Consider the following 16,760-nt stretch of genomic DNA (forward strand, 5'->3'; position numbering starts at 1 on the left):
ATCGCGTCCTCCGGATACAACATCCAGTCTGAGGAAGAGCGGTACTCATTAGGAGGGGTGGGCGTTACCTGGCCGGTGTCGGTGAGCGTGAGCCACGTGGTGACCGGCTGCCGCATGCTGATGTCGGAGAGGCGCAGCTCGGCCTCGCCCAACAGCGTCGTCACCTCCTTGTCCGTGGCGAACACCTGCAGCGACAGCGTGCGCCGCGACAGCTCCGCCGGGTCCAGCGAGAACACGAACTTCTCCTTGTAGCTGGGGCAGCTGCTGCGCCGGTACACCTGCCCACCCAGTCTGGCTTGTTTCATTTATCTAATGGCAAACTTAACACCTACAGCTTCCAAACTACAAACGCAAAACTAACGAATTACAGATTACAAAGTAAACAAACATGGTAAAAAAAAAATAAACTGGATGATTTATTCAAGAGAAAGAGAGTCACAAATTGACCAAGTCAATAACGCGTTGGCCCACCTTTGACCCTTACGCAAACAACTGTTCGTCCGTCTGGCATTGATTGACTGAATTGTCAGATGCCCTCCTTAGACCTATCGTGCCAAATTCTACGCAACTCACGCGAGCTGGTTGGAGACCCCTGCCCATAACGCTCCAAACCTGCTCATGAGGAGCTAATCTGCAGAAACCAGCACGGTTTTAGGAAACAGCGGCCATGCGAGACACAGTCGGCCCTCTTCGTGCATGATATACAACAGGCTCTAGACACCGGCTCCCAGGTTGATGCCATATTTCTCTACTTTCGAAAGGCGTTCGACTCAGTTCCGCACTGTCCCTTGCTACAAAAAGTGCCCGCTTACGGTCCATCCGATGAGATATGAAGTTGGATAGAAAGTTTTCTAACAGACAGGGAGCAGTATGTCGTCCTGAACGGGGTGACTTCAACAGAAACAAGCGTAACTTCAGGTGTGCCCCAGGGCAGCGTAATAGGTGCTCTGGTTTTTACGATTTACATAAACGATCTGGATGATGGTATTGACAGTGGCCTGAGACTGTTTGCCGATGATGCTGTAGTCTACATGAAAGTAGTATCACATTAAATTTGTGAACTAATCAATGAGGATTTGCAGAAAATAAATGTGTGGTGTAATGACTGGCAGTTACCTCTCAATATTAGTAAATGTAGCCTACTGCGTGTGACAAGGCGAAAATCCCCATTAATGTACGAGTACAAAATAAATGCCCAGTCTTTGGAAGCTGTAACATCCGTCAAGTATGTGGGTGTGACTATTCGAAATGATCTCAAATGGAATGATCAGCTTACACAAGCAACGGGCAAGGCGGACTCTAGAATGCGGTTTATTGGTAGAGTCCTGAAACGATGCAGTCCTTCAACAAAGGAAATAGCTTACAATACGTTAGGTCGTCCAGTCTTAGAGTACTGTTCGTCTGTATGGGACCCTTATCAGTTGGATCTGATTCAAGAGATTGAGAAGGTCCAAAGAAGAGTGGCAAGATTTGTGACTGGTACATTTAGCCATCGCCAGAGCGTTACCAATCTCATAGAAAGTTTGAAGTGGGACACACTTTCAGATAGACGGCGAGCCAAACAGAAGGGGCTGCTCACTAAATTCCGAAATCCGATCTTCGCCGAGTATGTAGACCATATATTATCACCACCAACTTTCAGATCCCGCAATGGTCACCATTCAAAGATAAGGGAAATAACAGCTCTTACTCAGGCGTTCAGACAGTCGTTTTTCCCTCGCGCGATCCGCGAGTGGAACAGAGGGGGGGAAAATATGACTTCGGCGCGATTTGTGCCCTCCGCCACACACCGCTTGGTGGCTAGCGGAGTGTATATGTAGATGTAGATGTAGAAACGTTCTCAATTGGGGAGAGCTCCGGTGACATTGTTGGCCTAGGTAGAGTGTGGCAAGCACGAAGACAAGCGGTAGAGACTCTCACGCTGTGTTGGCGGGAATTATCTTGCTGAAGTGTAAGCCCAGAATGGCTCACTATGAAGAGCTATAAAGGGCATAGAATATCGTTTACGTACTGCTGTTCTGTGAAAGTGCCGCGAATGACAACGAAAGGGGTCTTACTATGAAATGAAATGGCAACTTAGACCTTCACTCTTGGTTGTCGGCCTGTATGGCGGGTAACAATCAGGTTAATATCCCACTGCTGCCCGCGGCGTTTCCAGACACGTCTTATCTGGTCATCGGGCCTCAGTTCGAAACGGGACTCATCACTGAGGACAGTTCTATAGCAGTCAGTGAGATTCCAGTATGAATGTGCCCGACATAATTGAAAATGGTCTTGCTGGCGTACAGAGGACAATGGTAGTTGGTGCAAGGGCGCCGCGATCTCAGCCGCCTTTCTGTGAACCGCCAATGAATGTTTCTTGCAGACACTGAAACACCAGTTGCACTTCGGATCGATGATAATGATGAATCCAGGACTCTGAGCACTCTCTGATGATTGTTCGGTCCTCTCGTTCTGTCGTCTCTCTAGGCTGACCGCTTCCTTCTTGATGCTGTGTTCGGACGTGGTTCGCTTATTCCTGCCAACATCGTTAAATAGTGGTATCGCTCCTTTTCAAATGTCGACTGATCCGCCGATTGCTTCAACCGGCTTCTTTGAGCTCAACTACACATTCTCTCAAATGCTGAAATGTGCCTATATTGCTCATGTGCCTGTCTGCGAGACATAGTTATTGTCCACCTGAGTACGTGAAATGTAATTCGCAAAGACTTTACGCCCTTGTATCAACATGTCTCCTCTCTACTTACTATCCTTGCCAGCTGCGCCGTGAAATTGTGTTTCACTGTCAGACGTTCATCGATCGGTCGCCAAAGTTTATAATTTTGCATTTTCCGTCGATATCTGTATGAATATTGTAAATGTGTACGTGGTTTGGGGATGAGGAGAGAAGCTTCAGACTCCAATGTTAATGTATAAAATGGGCAGGGGAGGGGTGAGGAGGTTGTTGAATATGCCTCCTGGCGGCAGTGTGCAGGAGGTCGAGCTGTCAGGATTTGATAGTGGGCATCCGGGGCTGCCGTTAAATGACAAAACAGGGAATTAAGTACAATAAAGAGGATATATTTCAATATACGGAGTACAAAAGGCGCGCCTAAGGTCAGAAGTTAGCAGGTTTAGGCCAGCCTAGCAGGGTCGAACAATTAGATGAAATGGGTAACGGAAGAGGAAGCGGTTCATGTTAAATTACGTTGGTGGCTGGTCGCGAAGAGCAGAGCCAGATTCTCTGACTTCCAAAAGGACGTCTGTTCTGCTCGAGGTCTGGATTACAAGAGAGAGAAGCAAATACGTCCCGCTCCGCAGGACGCTCCGGCGTCCACACACGTGTTCGGTATCCAGCGCACGCTTTTGGCTAAAATCAGTAGCTTGAATTCGCTAACAGTTTCAGCAGAGGTCTCAGGGCGTCTCCTGTCAGCAGCTTTAAGTGGACAGAACTGTCTCGCTTTTGAAAGACAAGCGACTTGTGTCACGTAGACACGGAGTGAAGTACTCTGTGAGAAAACTTCTAAAAGATTCCACTGGGACTTTGAAACAAATTTTTTAAGACTAATCCCCTAAAATATTCCTTGACCGGCTGCCATCCTGTATGAATATCAATTTGTGACCAGTTTACATACCCTCTTCCTGTTGTGTCATATTTTTTGTCTTAGAGTGTACATATTTACAAAACAGTTAGTAAATTTCAGAGATTGTACAAAAGAGGTACCTCTGGCTCAGCATTTTACATTCGAAGATCTATAACAGGAGCAGATAAGTGCGAAAACTACCGCACACTCAGCTTAACGGCTCATACAGTCACGTCGCTGACAAGAATAATATACAGAAGAATGGAAAAGAATATTGTGGATTTGTCAGATGACGATGTTGCTATTATGAAGGGCGATCGTAAACTTTCCGTTTCAGAGCGTTGCTGCAATGTGTACGCAGCGTGGCGCGAGTCCTATACGGGCATATAAGCACCGACATATAGGCAAGATATTAGTGTGGCATTCATACATTTCCAACGTGCATGCGGTAAATGTGCTAACGTGAACAATGGCGACGTTATTACCAAATGCGTCCAAACGGGACCAACTTGACTGACGTTCTTTTCTTGGCCGCCGAAGGACAAACACCGGTAGACAAATAGTTCAAATGGCTCTGAGCATTATGCGAGTTAACTTCTGAGGTTATCAGTCGCCTAGAACTTAGAACTAATTAAACCTAACTAACCTAAGGACATCACACACATCCATGCCAGAGACAGGATTCGAACCTGCGACCGTAGCGGTCGCTCGGTTCCAGACTGCAGCGCCTAGAACAGCACGGTCATTCCGGCCGGCACCGGTAGACATCCATCACAGAATGAACGATGTGTTTGGGGCAGCATGTATGTCGAAAACCACTACTGTGTAATGCTGCACTAAGTTCCGTGCTGATCGCGAGTCGACACAAGACGGCGGACGATCTGTGAGGCCAGCCTCGTCCATGAGGACACCGGACCACCCGCTCTCGAGTCCTGATCTCTCCTCAAGCGATTATCGCGCCCTCGGTTCCTAAGAAAACCCTTCAGGTGTTTTAGATTCCTGTCTTACGAGGGTGTGCAGTAGGCAGTTACGGACTTCTTTACGCAGTAGTACACGGTGTTTTTACCAAACGGGTTTTTTCAATCTGGTACGTCGGCGGGATGGTGCCTCAGTGCTAACGGCGATTTTGCCTGATTGGCATACCGTTTCTGGACTGTGTGACTTTCTGACGGAAACACTTTGATCGCCTCTTATAGGATAGCTTAAGTCACCAGAGAGGCAGTTCTCAGGTTGTGCTTGATGATGGAAGCAGAACTTAAGAAAAATAAAAGCTTCATACGATCTGGCGATCAAGAAAAATCGTTCAACAATGTCAAATTGTGCAAGATGTCCGAAATTTTCAGGAATGTAAGTGTAAGTTAAAGTGAAAATGTGTAATTTACGATATGTACAAGAATTAAGGTGAAAAATAATAATGGAAGACCAAGAATGGACTGCTCAGATTGGAAACAATATAAGAGGGGGATGCCCATACTATTTATCTAGAAGCAATGACAGAAATAATATAAAGGTTTAGGAGTGGGATTAAAATTCAGTGTGAAAGGATATTAACGATAAGAGTCGCTGATGACACTGCTACACTCGCTGAAAGCGAGGAAGTGCTGCAGGAGCTGTTGAATGGAATGCACAGTGGATTCACAGTAAACCGAAGAAAGACGAAAGTAATGAAGAGTAGCAGAAGTGAGACTAGCGATAAGCTTAAAAACGAAATTGAGGATCGCAAGCTAGCTGAAGTGAAGAAATTCTGCTACCTTGCAAGCAAGGTAAGACATGAGTAACGGAGTAAAGAGGACATAAAAAGCGGACTAGCACAGGCAAAGAGGGTATTACTGGCCAAGATAAGTCTGTTGCTATCAAACACGGGCTTAATCTGAGCAGGAAATTTCTGAGAATCTGCGTTTGGAGCACAGCAGTGTACGAGTATGGTAGTGAATCGTGGACTATGGGAAAACAGGAAGAGATGAGAATCGCAACGTTGTGGTGTTACAGAAGGCTGTTGGATGTTAAGTGAACGAATAAGATGACAAATGAGGAGGAAAGGATGATATGGAGAACACTGTCAAGAAGAAAGGACAGCATGGTGCGATATGTGTAAGACATTATACTTCCACGGGACTTGTGTGAGTTGTGAAAGGCAAAAATAGCAGGGGAAGACGGAGACCGTAATTCATCCAGCTAATAATGAAGGGAGTTGGGTGCTGCTCTGAGATGAACATGTGAGAGGAATTAGACTCGAGCTGCATCGAACCAGTCAGAAGCATGATGCTGTAAAAAGAGAATCAATATTTAAAGTCAAATTAACATCATCAAATAGGTTCCAGGATATCACACCATATTTCAGGGTATCTTCTCTTGAAGCACTGTTGGACAATTTGTTTCACGGTCTGCCCTGCTGCTCCGCAGTCACATTCAGCGCTATGGCCCTTTTGCAAATGTTAGAGGATAGCCATAGTTCTGGTGTGACGTGTTCGGATCCTCTTTAGATGGCGTCAAATATTGCTAGGTAGTTCGGATCCTGGCGCTGGTACAGTGGGGTCTTCGTAGACCTTACAACTGAAACTCATTTTAGGTTTACATTTCTCTTCCCGCGCTTCTTTCAGGAGAGTGTGTTGGCGGTTCAAAAAGGCATAAGCTGCCCACACGTGTCAGCGGGACTTCCAGCGGGGTCGCGGAGCGTTACTGTTGGGAGTAGGGGACAAGAAGCATCTTCCATTCTCTCAGTGTGGCTTGTTGTTGTCTCAGGTTCAGTTACAAATACCGCCAATATTTCATATGTTCGCGTTTTGTCTTATTAAGAGACAGTGTGGACCTGTGTTGAACGCCTTCTAGAAGTTGAGGAACACACACAAACCCAATCTCCGGTATCTATTGCGTTATTGTTCTCGTTATCGAAGAGTGACCCGGGTTTCACACGATAGCTGTTCGTAATAGCCATGTTTATTTCTGTAAAGCACATTTTTGGTCCCTATAAGCAGTTGTGCTCTAACCATCAGTGCCGAATTTACGGTCTACAGACCTCTAGGCTGAACATGTCGTATGGCCCCTAGAAGGAGAAATTCTATGGTAACTAATCTGTAAAAATAGCATTTCAAAGAAATTTTCGAATTAAAATCCTGTGAATGTAGCATTTGAGATTTAGTATTTAATCATTCAAAATTCTGTGACACAATTTATGATTTAATGAACTGATTGGATTAAGAGAACAGAAAGAACTGAAATAATAAAGGTGTTGAATGCGCTTGATAAAAATCGCTATGACTAAGAGTAATTAAAAAGAAAAGAACAAAACCTTGGGTTCCAAATCCTTGGAAAAGTCAGTATTCCGATTTTAACAATAGCGGAGTGTAATTATAAGGAAAACGAACGTAACAAAAATTCAAATTTTAAATACTTTTACTTCAAATGCAATACTTTCCCGAAATGTCTCATTAACAGACAAAGTCAAATGAAACTGGTATTTCACAGTTTCAAGAGCTCACGAATCCGTATCTGGCGGCAGGAAGCCAGAGATCTTATGAGTCTTGGCCCGGATAAAATGAGGTACCGAGAAAATCCTCTTTCCGAGAAAACGTATTCACTTCATAGTCTCAAAATTCCCTTAGTGCTCTTTTAAAAGTTTGGATCAACGCGTTTGACGGACTCCACTAGAAGTTCGACGCAAAGGAGGGCTGGACTTTGAGACGTGAATGCTGACTTAGGAGGGGCATTCAATTAAGTAATGCAACACATTTTTGTTGTGAAAGTAGTTGGCTTTATTCAGTATTCCAATACACCATATGATTTCCCATTCCTTTGGCTACAAAAATCTATTTTTCACATATCTCTGTACAGTGTGACGCCATTACGCCACCTTCGTGGGAGGGCCTGTGTGCCAGCATGGTACCATTCTCTAGTGGTCTTGCTTATTCAGTAACCTCCCGTCATCCACGTACTGCTTCCTGCGAAGCGCATCTTTTATTGGGCCAAACAGATGGAACTCGGAGGGTACGAGACTGGTCTGTAGTGCGAATGAGGAACAATCCTACGAAGTATGTGAGCTCCTTTTGGGTGCGCAGACTTGTTTAAGGCCTTTGCGTTATCATGCAGAAGGAGAAGTACGTTTGAATTTTTATGGTGGACGAAGACACTAAAGTCGTTTCCTCAGTTACCTGAGGGTAGTACAATACACTTCAGAGTTGATCGTTGCACCATGAGAGAGGATATCAAACAGAGTAAACCCTTCAGAGTTCCAGAAGACCGTCTCCATGACTTTCCGGCTCAGGCTGCGGCTTTGAACTTTCTCTTCGGAGGAGCGTAGGTGTGGCGACACTGCATGGATTGCCGTTTTTTTCCTGGTTCGAAGTGATGAAGCCATGTTTCAAGTGACGAAGTGATGAAGCCGTGTTTGACAAATACTTGTAACGATCAGCCTCGTAACACGCAGGCAGATGGTCCTTTGTTGCTCTTTATGGTATTGTTAGGCGGTGAAGCACACAGCTTCGAGTAACCCAGCTGGTGGACGAGTGTGCCAGCGCTACCAGCAGAGACGTCGGGTTGATCAGCGAGGTGTTTCATTGTGATCGGCGAACGAGAGTGTCCGCACGATCCAATATTTCTGGAGTCACAGCTGTGAGATCGGACAGGTTGGAGCGAGCTTATTGTGATATGACAGACGCCTGACGCAACGACTCATCGTGCTTTTTTCATTGCAAGGTCTCCGTAGATATTCCGTAAACGCCTATGAAAATCTGCGATGCTCCGGTTTACCGCTAAAAGAAACTCAGTTACAGCTCTCTGCCTGGAATGCACCTCCGTTACAAACACCATTGAGTCCGTGCAACATTCTCGGTCATATGGCACCATTAATCGGATTCCAATAGCAGCTAGACAAGGAAATCACCGTCCCATTGGTAGGCTGCCGTTAACACTACGACACAAACGGCTGCGTTTGGAGTCCTGCCAAGACCGGGAAGCATAGACTCCTGACCAATGGCGCCGCACAGTGTTCAGCGATAACTCACGGTTCTGTACTACAATCATGTTTATAATTAAGGATAATGCTGATACATGGTGAAACAACACTCTGGTTGGCGGTTAGCGGGTTTAAATCACCTCGGGGTATGACCATGTGGTGCATTTGATCTGCGGTCGTCGCACGGTGGCGCTGGCAGCAGTCCACATACGCAGAGGTGTGTTGGTGCATGTCAGAGTACAATGCAGCGAGTAAGTGTGCAGACGTTTCCAGACGTGCTGATGGTGTCTGTGTGTTGAAAATGACTCAAAGAACACATATTGATGACGTTATGAGGGGTAGAATACTAGGGCGACTGGAGGCTGGTCAAACACAGCAGGTCGTAGCACGGGCCCTCCGTGTGCCACAAAGTGTGATCTCAAGATTATGGCAACGATTCCAGCAGAAAGGAAACGTGTCTAGGGACTGCAGTACGGGATGTCCACAGTGTACAACACCACAAGAAGACCGATATCTCACCATCAGTGCCCGCAGACGGCCACGGAGTACTGCAGGCAGCCTTGCTCGGGACCTTGCCGCAGCGACTGGAACAGTTGTCTCCAGACACACAGTCTACAGACGTCTGAACAGACATGGTTTATTCGCCCGGAGACCTGCAAGGTGCATTTCACTGACACCTGATCACAGGAGAGACCGTAAAACCTGGTGTCAAGAACACAGTACATGGTCATTGGAACAGTGGTCCCAGATTATGTTCACGGACGAGTCCAGGTGTAATCTGAACAGTGATTCTCGCCGGGTTTTCATTTGGCGTGAACCAGGAACCAGATACCAACCCCTTAATGCCCTTGAAAGGGACCTGTATGGAGGTCGTGGTTTGATGGTGTGGGGTAGGATTATGATTGGTGCACGTACACCCCTGCATGTCTCTGACAGAGGAACTGTAACAGGTCAGGTGTATCGGGACGTCATTTTGCACCAGTATGCCCACCTTTTCAGGGTTGCAGTGGGTCCCACCTTCCTCCTCATGGATGCTAACGCACGGCCCCACCGAGCTGCCGTCGTGGAAGAGTACCTTGAAACAGAAGATATCAGGCGAATGGAGTGGACTGCCTGTTCTACAGGCCTAAACCCCATCGAACACGTCTGGGATGCTCTCGGTCGACGTATCGCTGCACGTCTTCAAACCTCTACGACTCTTCAGGAGCTCCGACAGGCACTGGTGCAAGAATGGGAGGCTACAGCCCAGCAGCTGCTCGACTACCTGGTCCAGAGTATGCCAACCCATTGTGCGGCCTATGTACGTGTGCATGGCGATCATATCCCATATTGATGTCGGGGTCCATGCGCAGGAAACAGTGGCGTTTTGTAGCACATGTGTTTCGGGACGGTTTTCTCAACTTATCACCAATACCGTGGACTTACAGATCTGTGTCGTGTGTGTTCCCTATGTGCCTATGCTATTAGCAGCAGTTTTGTGTAGTCCACGTCGTGTGGCACCACATTCTGCAATTGTCCTTAATTTATGAGCATAAGTGGAGCTCGGATGACCATCGCCGCGAAGGATGGTGGCGATTTGGAGAACAGTCCCATTCTTCCAGTGTTTTGGAGAGGAATAGCGTCATTACTCATAGCGTCATGGTGTGGCAGACGTTTCCGGACGTGGTGTGGCGAGCCATCGGGCGTTGAGGGGACTCTGATGATACATCCTGTGTCATCATTTCTTACCTTTGATGAGACAAGATCGTGGTGCCATTTTGCAACAGAAAAATGTTCGTTCAAATATGGTACGAGTCTCTACGAACTACCAGCGTGGCTCAGAGGTACTCTTGTGGCCAGTAGAATTCCCAGATCTGTTCCTGACAGAACCTGTGTGGTATCAGCTCTGGCGTCATCTCCATCCCAGTGCCACCATCCAGGATATCAGGGAGGAGTTACAACAGTTGTGGGTCAGATTGCCTCACAAGAGAATACCAAGGCTTAATGACATGCTTCTCGACCGGATTAGTGCATGCATCCAGGCGAGGGAGGGTGCTACTTCGTACTGATAAGGGGGCTCATACTGCCAAGTTCTTTGTAAATTTTACTCGACTGTGTAACTTATGAAATAACACTACGTACCGTCTCAATTGGTGAAGTTTCATTTCGTTTCCTCTTGCTCGTGTGGACGCTTCACTTTTTTTGTCAGATAGTGTGCAAGCGACAGGTTTATGATACGTGTTCTAGAAGGCAGCAAGGAATTACAGAGGCTACATCGTCACAATAGCGTGCTTACCCTGGTCTGCACGACGCAGTTCCTGTCGGGCGACAGCGAGAGCCGCACGTAGGAGTCCGGGCTGTCGGCCAGCTCCTTGGCCTCCAGCACGGTCACCACCAGCTCGCCGCTGCTGCTCGTCCCCGGAAACACAGAGAAAAAAGCTGTTAACTGAGTGTACGTTCTGCCTCGGAATGAGTCAGTTGACACAAAAGTTTTCTGGCGATGCCGACGCGTCGTGTTGTAAACTCACTACTGAATCACTGAACAAGACCGACATTTCGGCCACAATGATTGTTTCCTTCCACTCAATCTAATGGTAATAAACTTTTTTGTCCAGGGTCCATTATACAGGGTGATTCAGAATTCCTATTACACAGTTATAGGTATTGTAGGGGGGTCTCAGGACAGCAATATTTGGTAATAAACACATGTCCCAAATTGCGCTGTTTGGAAAATAAACGACTTCGAAAGAACGTCAAAAAATACGCTGCAGGTGAACAACAACGTATACTCGATGTGGAGACCACGAGTTTCGTTGCACGAAGTTTGCTTGAGAACAATGCACTCATGTACATGGTCCGAAAATCCTGAACTGTCCTGTATGACCTGCTCTGCATCCATTGCAAGAAGATCGTCCTGTGGTTCCACAGGAGTGTCGTAAACAATACTCTTTATGTAGCCCCACAGGAAAAAGTCCAGAGGTGTTATGTTAGGCGAATGCGGTGACCAATGAAACGGTCTAGAGCGACCCATCCACCTGTGCCCGAATACTTTGTGAAGGTACTGGCGGACGTTGCGCGAAAAGTGGGCTGGAGCGCCATGATGCTGGGACTACATCATCAGACGAGTATGCAACGCACATCCGCCAAAAGCTGCACCAGTACATTTTTTTAGGTAGGCCAACTAGCTGTGATCCGTTAGACGGGTCGGTACAGTACATGGGCCAATCAGACGACCATGAATAATACCAGCCCACACCTTATACCGAAACGCTGTTGAAATCCATGGGATTTTCTGGTATGAGGGTTTTCCTCACTCCAAATGTGGCTGTTACGAAGGATGAGTAGACCTTCGTTTGTGAAATGCACTTCACCTGTAAAAGAATCATCCGAGGAAAATCTGGAACGTCGACACAACGGTGTAGGAACCGTGATAGGTACGTGGCGCAAAAACAGCTGGACTTAGCAGTTGCCCCCTCTGTAGGTAGTATGGGTGTAGCTGCTGCTCTGGAACACATCCACGGAACCTACGATGCTGCGGGTACTCGTCGACGATTTCTGGTCGAGCAGTAGGAGGACTTCCTCTCCAATGTCAACAGCGCGGCCTTGAAGGTTCCGATTTCCTGAAGCTGTCGTCCCAGTTGCATAAATGGCATGTGATGGACAGGCACGACCTGGAAATCGTTCTTGATACAGGCGTCCGCTAATCGACCATTTTGTCCACTTTCATCGTAGATGAGCAACATGTCGGTACATTCAGAAAACGTATACTGAATCATTCTGTAATGCACCGTCTTTTTCTATCACTCAGTGGCAGCTGATGTACATGGGCGTCAAGTCATTGGACTATTCTCTGATGAAACTTGAATGACGTCACACAATATATCACATGAGACGAGACACCGACCTCTGTCCATGTGTATTGCCTTCCCATCATTCAGAGTCGTTTATCTTCCAAACGGCGTATTTACGGACATGACTTACTACAGGATATTCCTGTCCTGAGTTCTCTCTACAACGCCAATAAAAGTTAATCAAAGGAATAACGACATTAGCGTCTAGTGGGTATTGGAAAAAAATCAATGGGGAAATTTTCAAATTTGTGCTGGGCTGGGACTCGAACCCGGAGTTTTTCGTTGCTCATGAACTTCTGGACACGATCCTCGATGGACACAAATTTACAGCTTATTCGCACACTACTGCCCATTACTTTTACTAATCGCTGTGATCGCTGATTCCCGCAGGAGTTCGGGGATGTTTGTACATACGTATGGAAGAGATCATTGGCCGTTTGGCCCTAGTTGTATTCAGAATGATTCAGGAGGAAAGTCACATAATTTGTGAAGCGATTCTACGTGTGAAAACAAACCGAAAAAGCAATTTTGTCAAATAAAGACATGGTTGGTGACTGTGGCTGTCATATGAAATAATTGGTGACGGTGTACAGCAACCAGCTACAAATTGTTTTTAGGTGACGTTATTTAAAAAATACCGTTACTGGCTTCGAATTTTTCACAATTTATCATCAGACGGTTTTTTTCTTGCTTTCACCAAAAAAAAAATTATACATTGGTTTCCTTCGAGTTGCCGTAGCACTCCGTCTTCAGGCCACAAGTGGCCCATCGGGACCATCCGACCGCCGTGTCATCCTCAAGTTGAGGATGCGGATAGGAGGCGCGTGTGGTCAGCACACCGCTCTCCCGGTCGTTATGATGGTTTTCTTTGACCGGAGCCGCTACTATTCGGTCGAGTAGCTCCTCAGTTGGCATCACGAGGCTGAGTGCACCCCGAAAAATGGCGGCAACGAATGGCGGCTGTATGGTCACCCATCCAAGTGCCGGCCACGCACGACAGCGCTTAACTTCGGTGATCTCACGGGAACCGGTGTATCCACTGTGGCAAGGCCGTTGCCCCAGTTGCCGTAGGATAAACAATAATTCAAAATTATAAACGTGTAACTAAATGGTTGCGCTACATATTTGTGTTGGAATGCAGCTTACTTGAAATGTCCATCTGGTGCATACGTTTTGGCATTTTTCATCAAATAAGATACATTCTCAAGGATGTTTGTATTTTCACAGTCACAAACGTTGCACTACATTGTAAACCACTTTCACTCGATATGTTGTAAATCAAAACATGTGGTGCACATCGAAAATTTTTTTGTGACCGTGATAATACAAACATCCTTGAGGATGTATTTCATTGGAAGAAAAATGCAAAAACGATTGCGCCAGATGGACATTTCACGCAAGTTTCATTCCAACACAAGTATGTTCCGCAACCATTTGGTTACACGTTTATGATTCTGAATTATTGTTTATCATAGGGCAACTCACAGGAAACCAATGTATAATTTGTTTTGATGAAAGCAGGAAAAAAAACCATCTGATTATAAATTGTGAAAAATTCGAAACCAGTACCTGTATTTTTTAAATAAAGTCATCAAAAACCAATTTGTGGCTGGTTGCTGTACATCATCAACAATTTATAAACCGATAAAATCCTGTGAACATGTGTCCGATTTTCGATCGTTACAGAACTGGAGCAGAATGAAGACTACACACATTCATGGATGATTATGAAGACAAATGTGAATATTACTTAACAAATTGCTGTGTCTGATCCGTCCTACAAGAAGTGTTCAAAAAGTCCCCCACCCATCTCATGGCACTTGTCGACACGTTGGAGGGTGTGTTTTGTTGCACATCGAACATCATCTCGGCGGGTTTTAATGCAGCCAACAACGTCGGTGATGGGAGAGACAAGTTCTTCATATGTATCCACCTTTGTAGCGTACACATCCTCCTTTAACCAGCCCCATAAACAGAAGTCTAATGTGGTTAGGCAGGGTGACCTGGCAGGCCAGTTAATGGGTCCGCCACGGTCAGTGCACCAAAAGTGCGGGTAGACTTCTATCAGGAAATGTGCTATGCTGCGGCTGTCAATGCGATTTGGCAGAAACACAAGCCGTATCAAAGGATATCAATCGCACCACATCAGACGTTCACTGATAACCTAACTTGGAATCATGTTTCCCTAATGTTATGTGGGTTCTCTATCGCCTATGAAGAGAACTGCGGTTGTTCATGATACCATTGCGTGTAAATTGCACGACGTCTCTGCTGCCAACGGTTCAAAAAATTGTTATATGCCTACTGAAACACCTGGATACAGATGCTGCACGAGCTGCACATGGAATGTGTACAAGCCCTCGGAATGTAACGTACGCCCATCCGCGCTTGTGGAAAATCGAGCTGACGGCTAGTGTGCCGTGTACTGGTGGTGGGATTCTGTTATACCATTGCAATAATATCTTCCCTTTCCTCAGCCGACTGGACGGCTTCACGTTCAGATATTACTGTGACACTGGTTAGTGTTCTGGATGCACTTAATGTTTGAAGAAATCTGGCAAATACCAGGCACAGGGGGTTCGTCGATCAGGGAAACGTCTCTGATATTTTGTCAGAACTGCGTGGCCACTGGTATTGCAGTCCCCACCCACACACAACGTGTCTGCTTATCCTAGACAGGTGAACATATGCAGCATGTTGTTATTCATGGATGCCACAGACCTCCTCAATTAAACAACACTCAAGCACGACACGCACACGACCTCACAAGTACTCACTGATCCAACCCACGATTGCACGCTGGGTACACTTGCTGCTGTTGCCTCGGTGCGACACCACAGAGAACTCTCTGTTGAGAACTCTCTGTTGAGAACTCTCTGTTGAGAACTCTCACATCTCCAGTGGGACGGATCAGTCATCTGTCCCACAATTATTCTGTTCACCACAGTGCCTATACAGCATGTCGGTAATTAATATTCACACGTGTGTTTATATTCATTCATGGATGTGTGTTGTCTTCAACCTGCTCCAGTTCCATGACGATCCAAAATCGGACATTTGTTCATGGGACTTTTTCCGTTTATTGTCACCCGTAGAATCACCTCATAAATTGTGTGACATACCTACTGAATCATCCTGTATACGGGGTGGGGCAGCTACGTCATGACACCCCTTGTATCTCCCCAAAAGTAATAGATACAAAGATGCCGTTTGGACAGTGAACTGCAGGGGCAGGGATACTTGGATACATCACACTTCCTGTTTGTGCTATTTTTTACTACAGAGATATGAGGCCATCTTTGGTTTTTTTAAATAGAACCCTGTGTTAAATTTTAGCATAACACGATGGGCTTAAAAAGACGGTTTCAAATATGTGTATATCATAATATTTTGGGCGAATAGTTTTTGAGACCCAGATATGTTCTCGTATCGTGATCGTCCTTCGAAGCGGCGTTGTCCAATGCGACCTCTCCTGTTGACCACTGAGGAACTTAACAGTAAAGGCGTTGTTTTCCTGCTTCCCGATAACGCCGCAAGGTGACGCACGAGGTAGCTGGAGAGAAGGGTATAGATGTGCTACTGGGGTAATGAGACATCGCATTTTCGTCACAGTTTCTTGGAGCAGACATGTACACCAACGAAGAAAAGTTAGATATGCTTCTGGTGTATGGTGAATGTGGTGTCACCGCTAGACACCACACTTGCTAGGTGGTAACTTAAATCGGCCGCGGTCCTGTAGTACATGTCGGACCCGCGTGTCGCCACTGTGTGATCGCAAACCTAGCGCCATCACATGGCAGGTCTCGAGAGACTGAGGAGACCTCGTCCCAGTTGTACGGACAACATAGCTAGCGATTGGACGTGCTAAGCCTTGCTCTCAATTGCCGAGAGATAGACAGTAGAATAGCCCTCTGCTAAGTTAAATGGCGACCACCTAGCAAGGCGCCATTTGTATCAGTGCCTATAGCTTACTAATATTCAAGAGAGATGTATTCCAAGGACTAATTAAAAGTTAAGTAACCAGCATCTACGTACTTGTCTTCTTATTCATTTATAAGTCTCATGTTCCAGACTTCACGCCCGTCTGCGTTAGCATTGCGTGCCCTATCGGCTACAGCATTGTGTCTAGGCTGTATGGTCTAGACACAACAGTGAAAGCAGAAGAAATGCAATAAAGCGAAATGTAGAGCTGTATCCTGATCGTGAGCGTCCTACGCGCCAGCTTCTTGCCCGTATTTGCAAGAAACTATTTGAATCGGAATCATGGAACGCGATACAGAGGACAAGGCAGAAAACTGCAACTGGCGAGGTACATGAAGAGGGTGTTCTAGCGTTGGCGCATAACGACCCTACTGTTTCGTCGCGACGCATCGCCTCAGAATGTGGTTTAAGTCAGACAAGTGTTCTACGCATATT

At 46.3% G+C, this 16,760-nt stretch overlaps 1 protein-coding gene across 1 annotated transcript in view; it reads right to left on the reverse strand.

The window, feature by feature from the left end:
* LOC126252385 (synaptotagmin-12-like) overlaps positions 1 to 16,760 on the reverse strand; it is a 45,941-nt gene that overhangs the window by 16,382 nt on the left and 12,799 nt on the right. Inside the window, exons 4-5 of the mRNA XM_049953276.1 lie at positions 10,790 to 10,901; positions 69 to 278 (exon numbers count right to left, since the gene is read on the reverse strand). Of these exons, the coding sequence (XP_049809233.1) occupies positions 69 to 278; positions 10,790 to 10,901 (322 nt within the window). The remainder of the gene's footprint in view (positions 1 to 68; positions 279 to 10,789; positions 10,902 to 16,760) is intronic.

This window comes from Schistocerca nitens, chromosome 4 (assembly GCF_023898315.1).
Source record: "Schistocerca nitens isolate TAMUIC-IGC-003100 chromosome 4, iqSchNite1.1, whole genome shotgun sequence".
Taxonomy (NCBI): Eukaryota; Metazoa; Arthropoda; class Insecta; order Orthoptera; family Acrididae; genus Schistocerca; species Schistocerca nitens.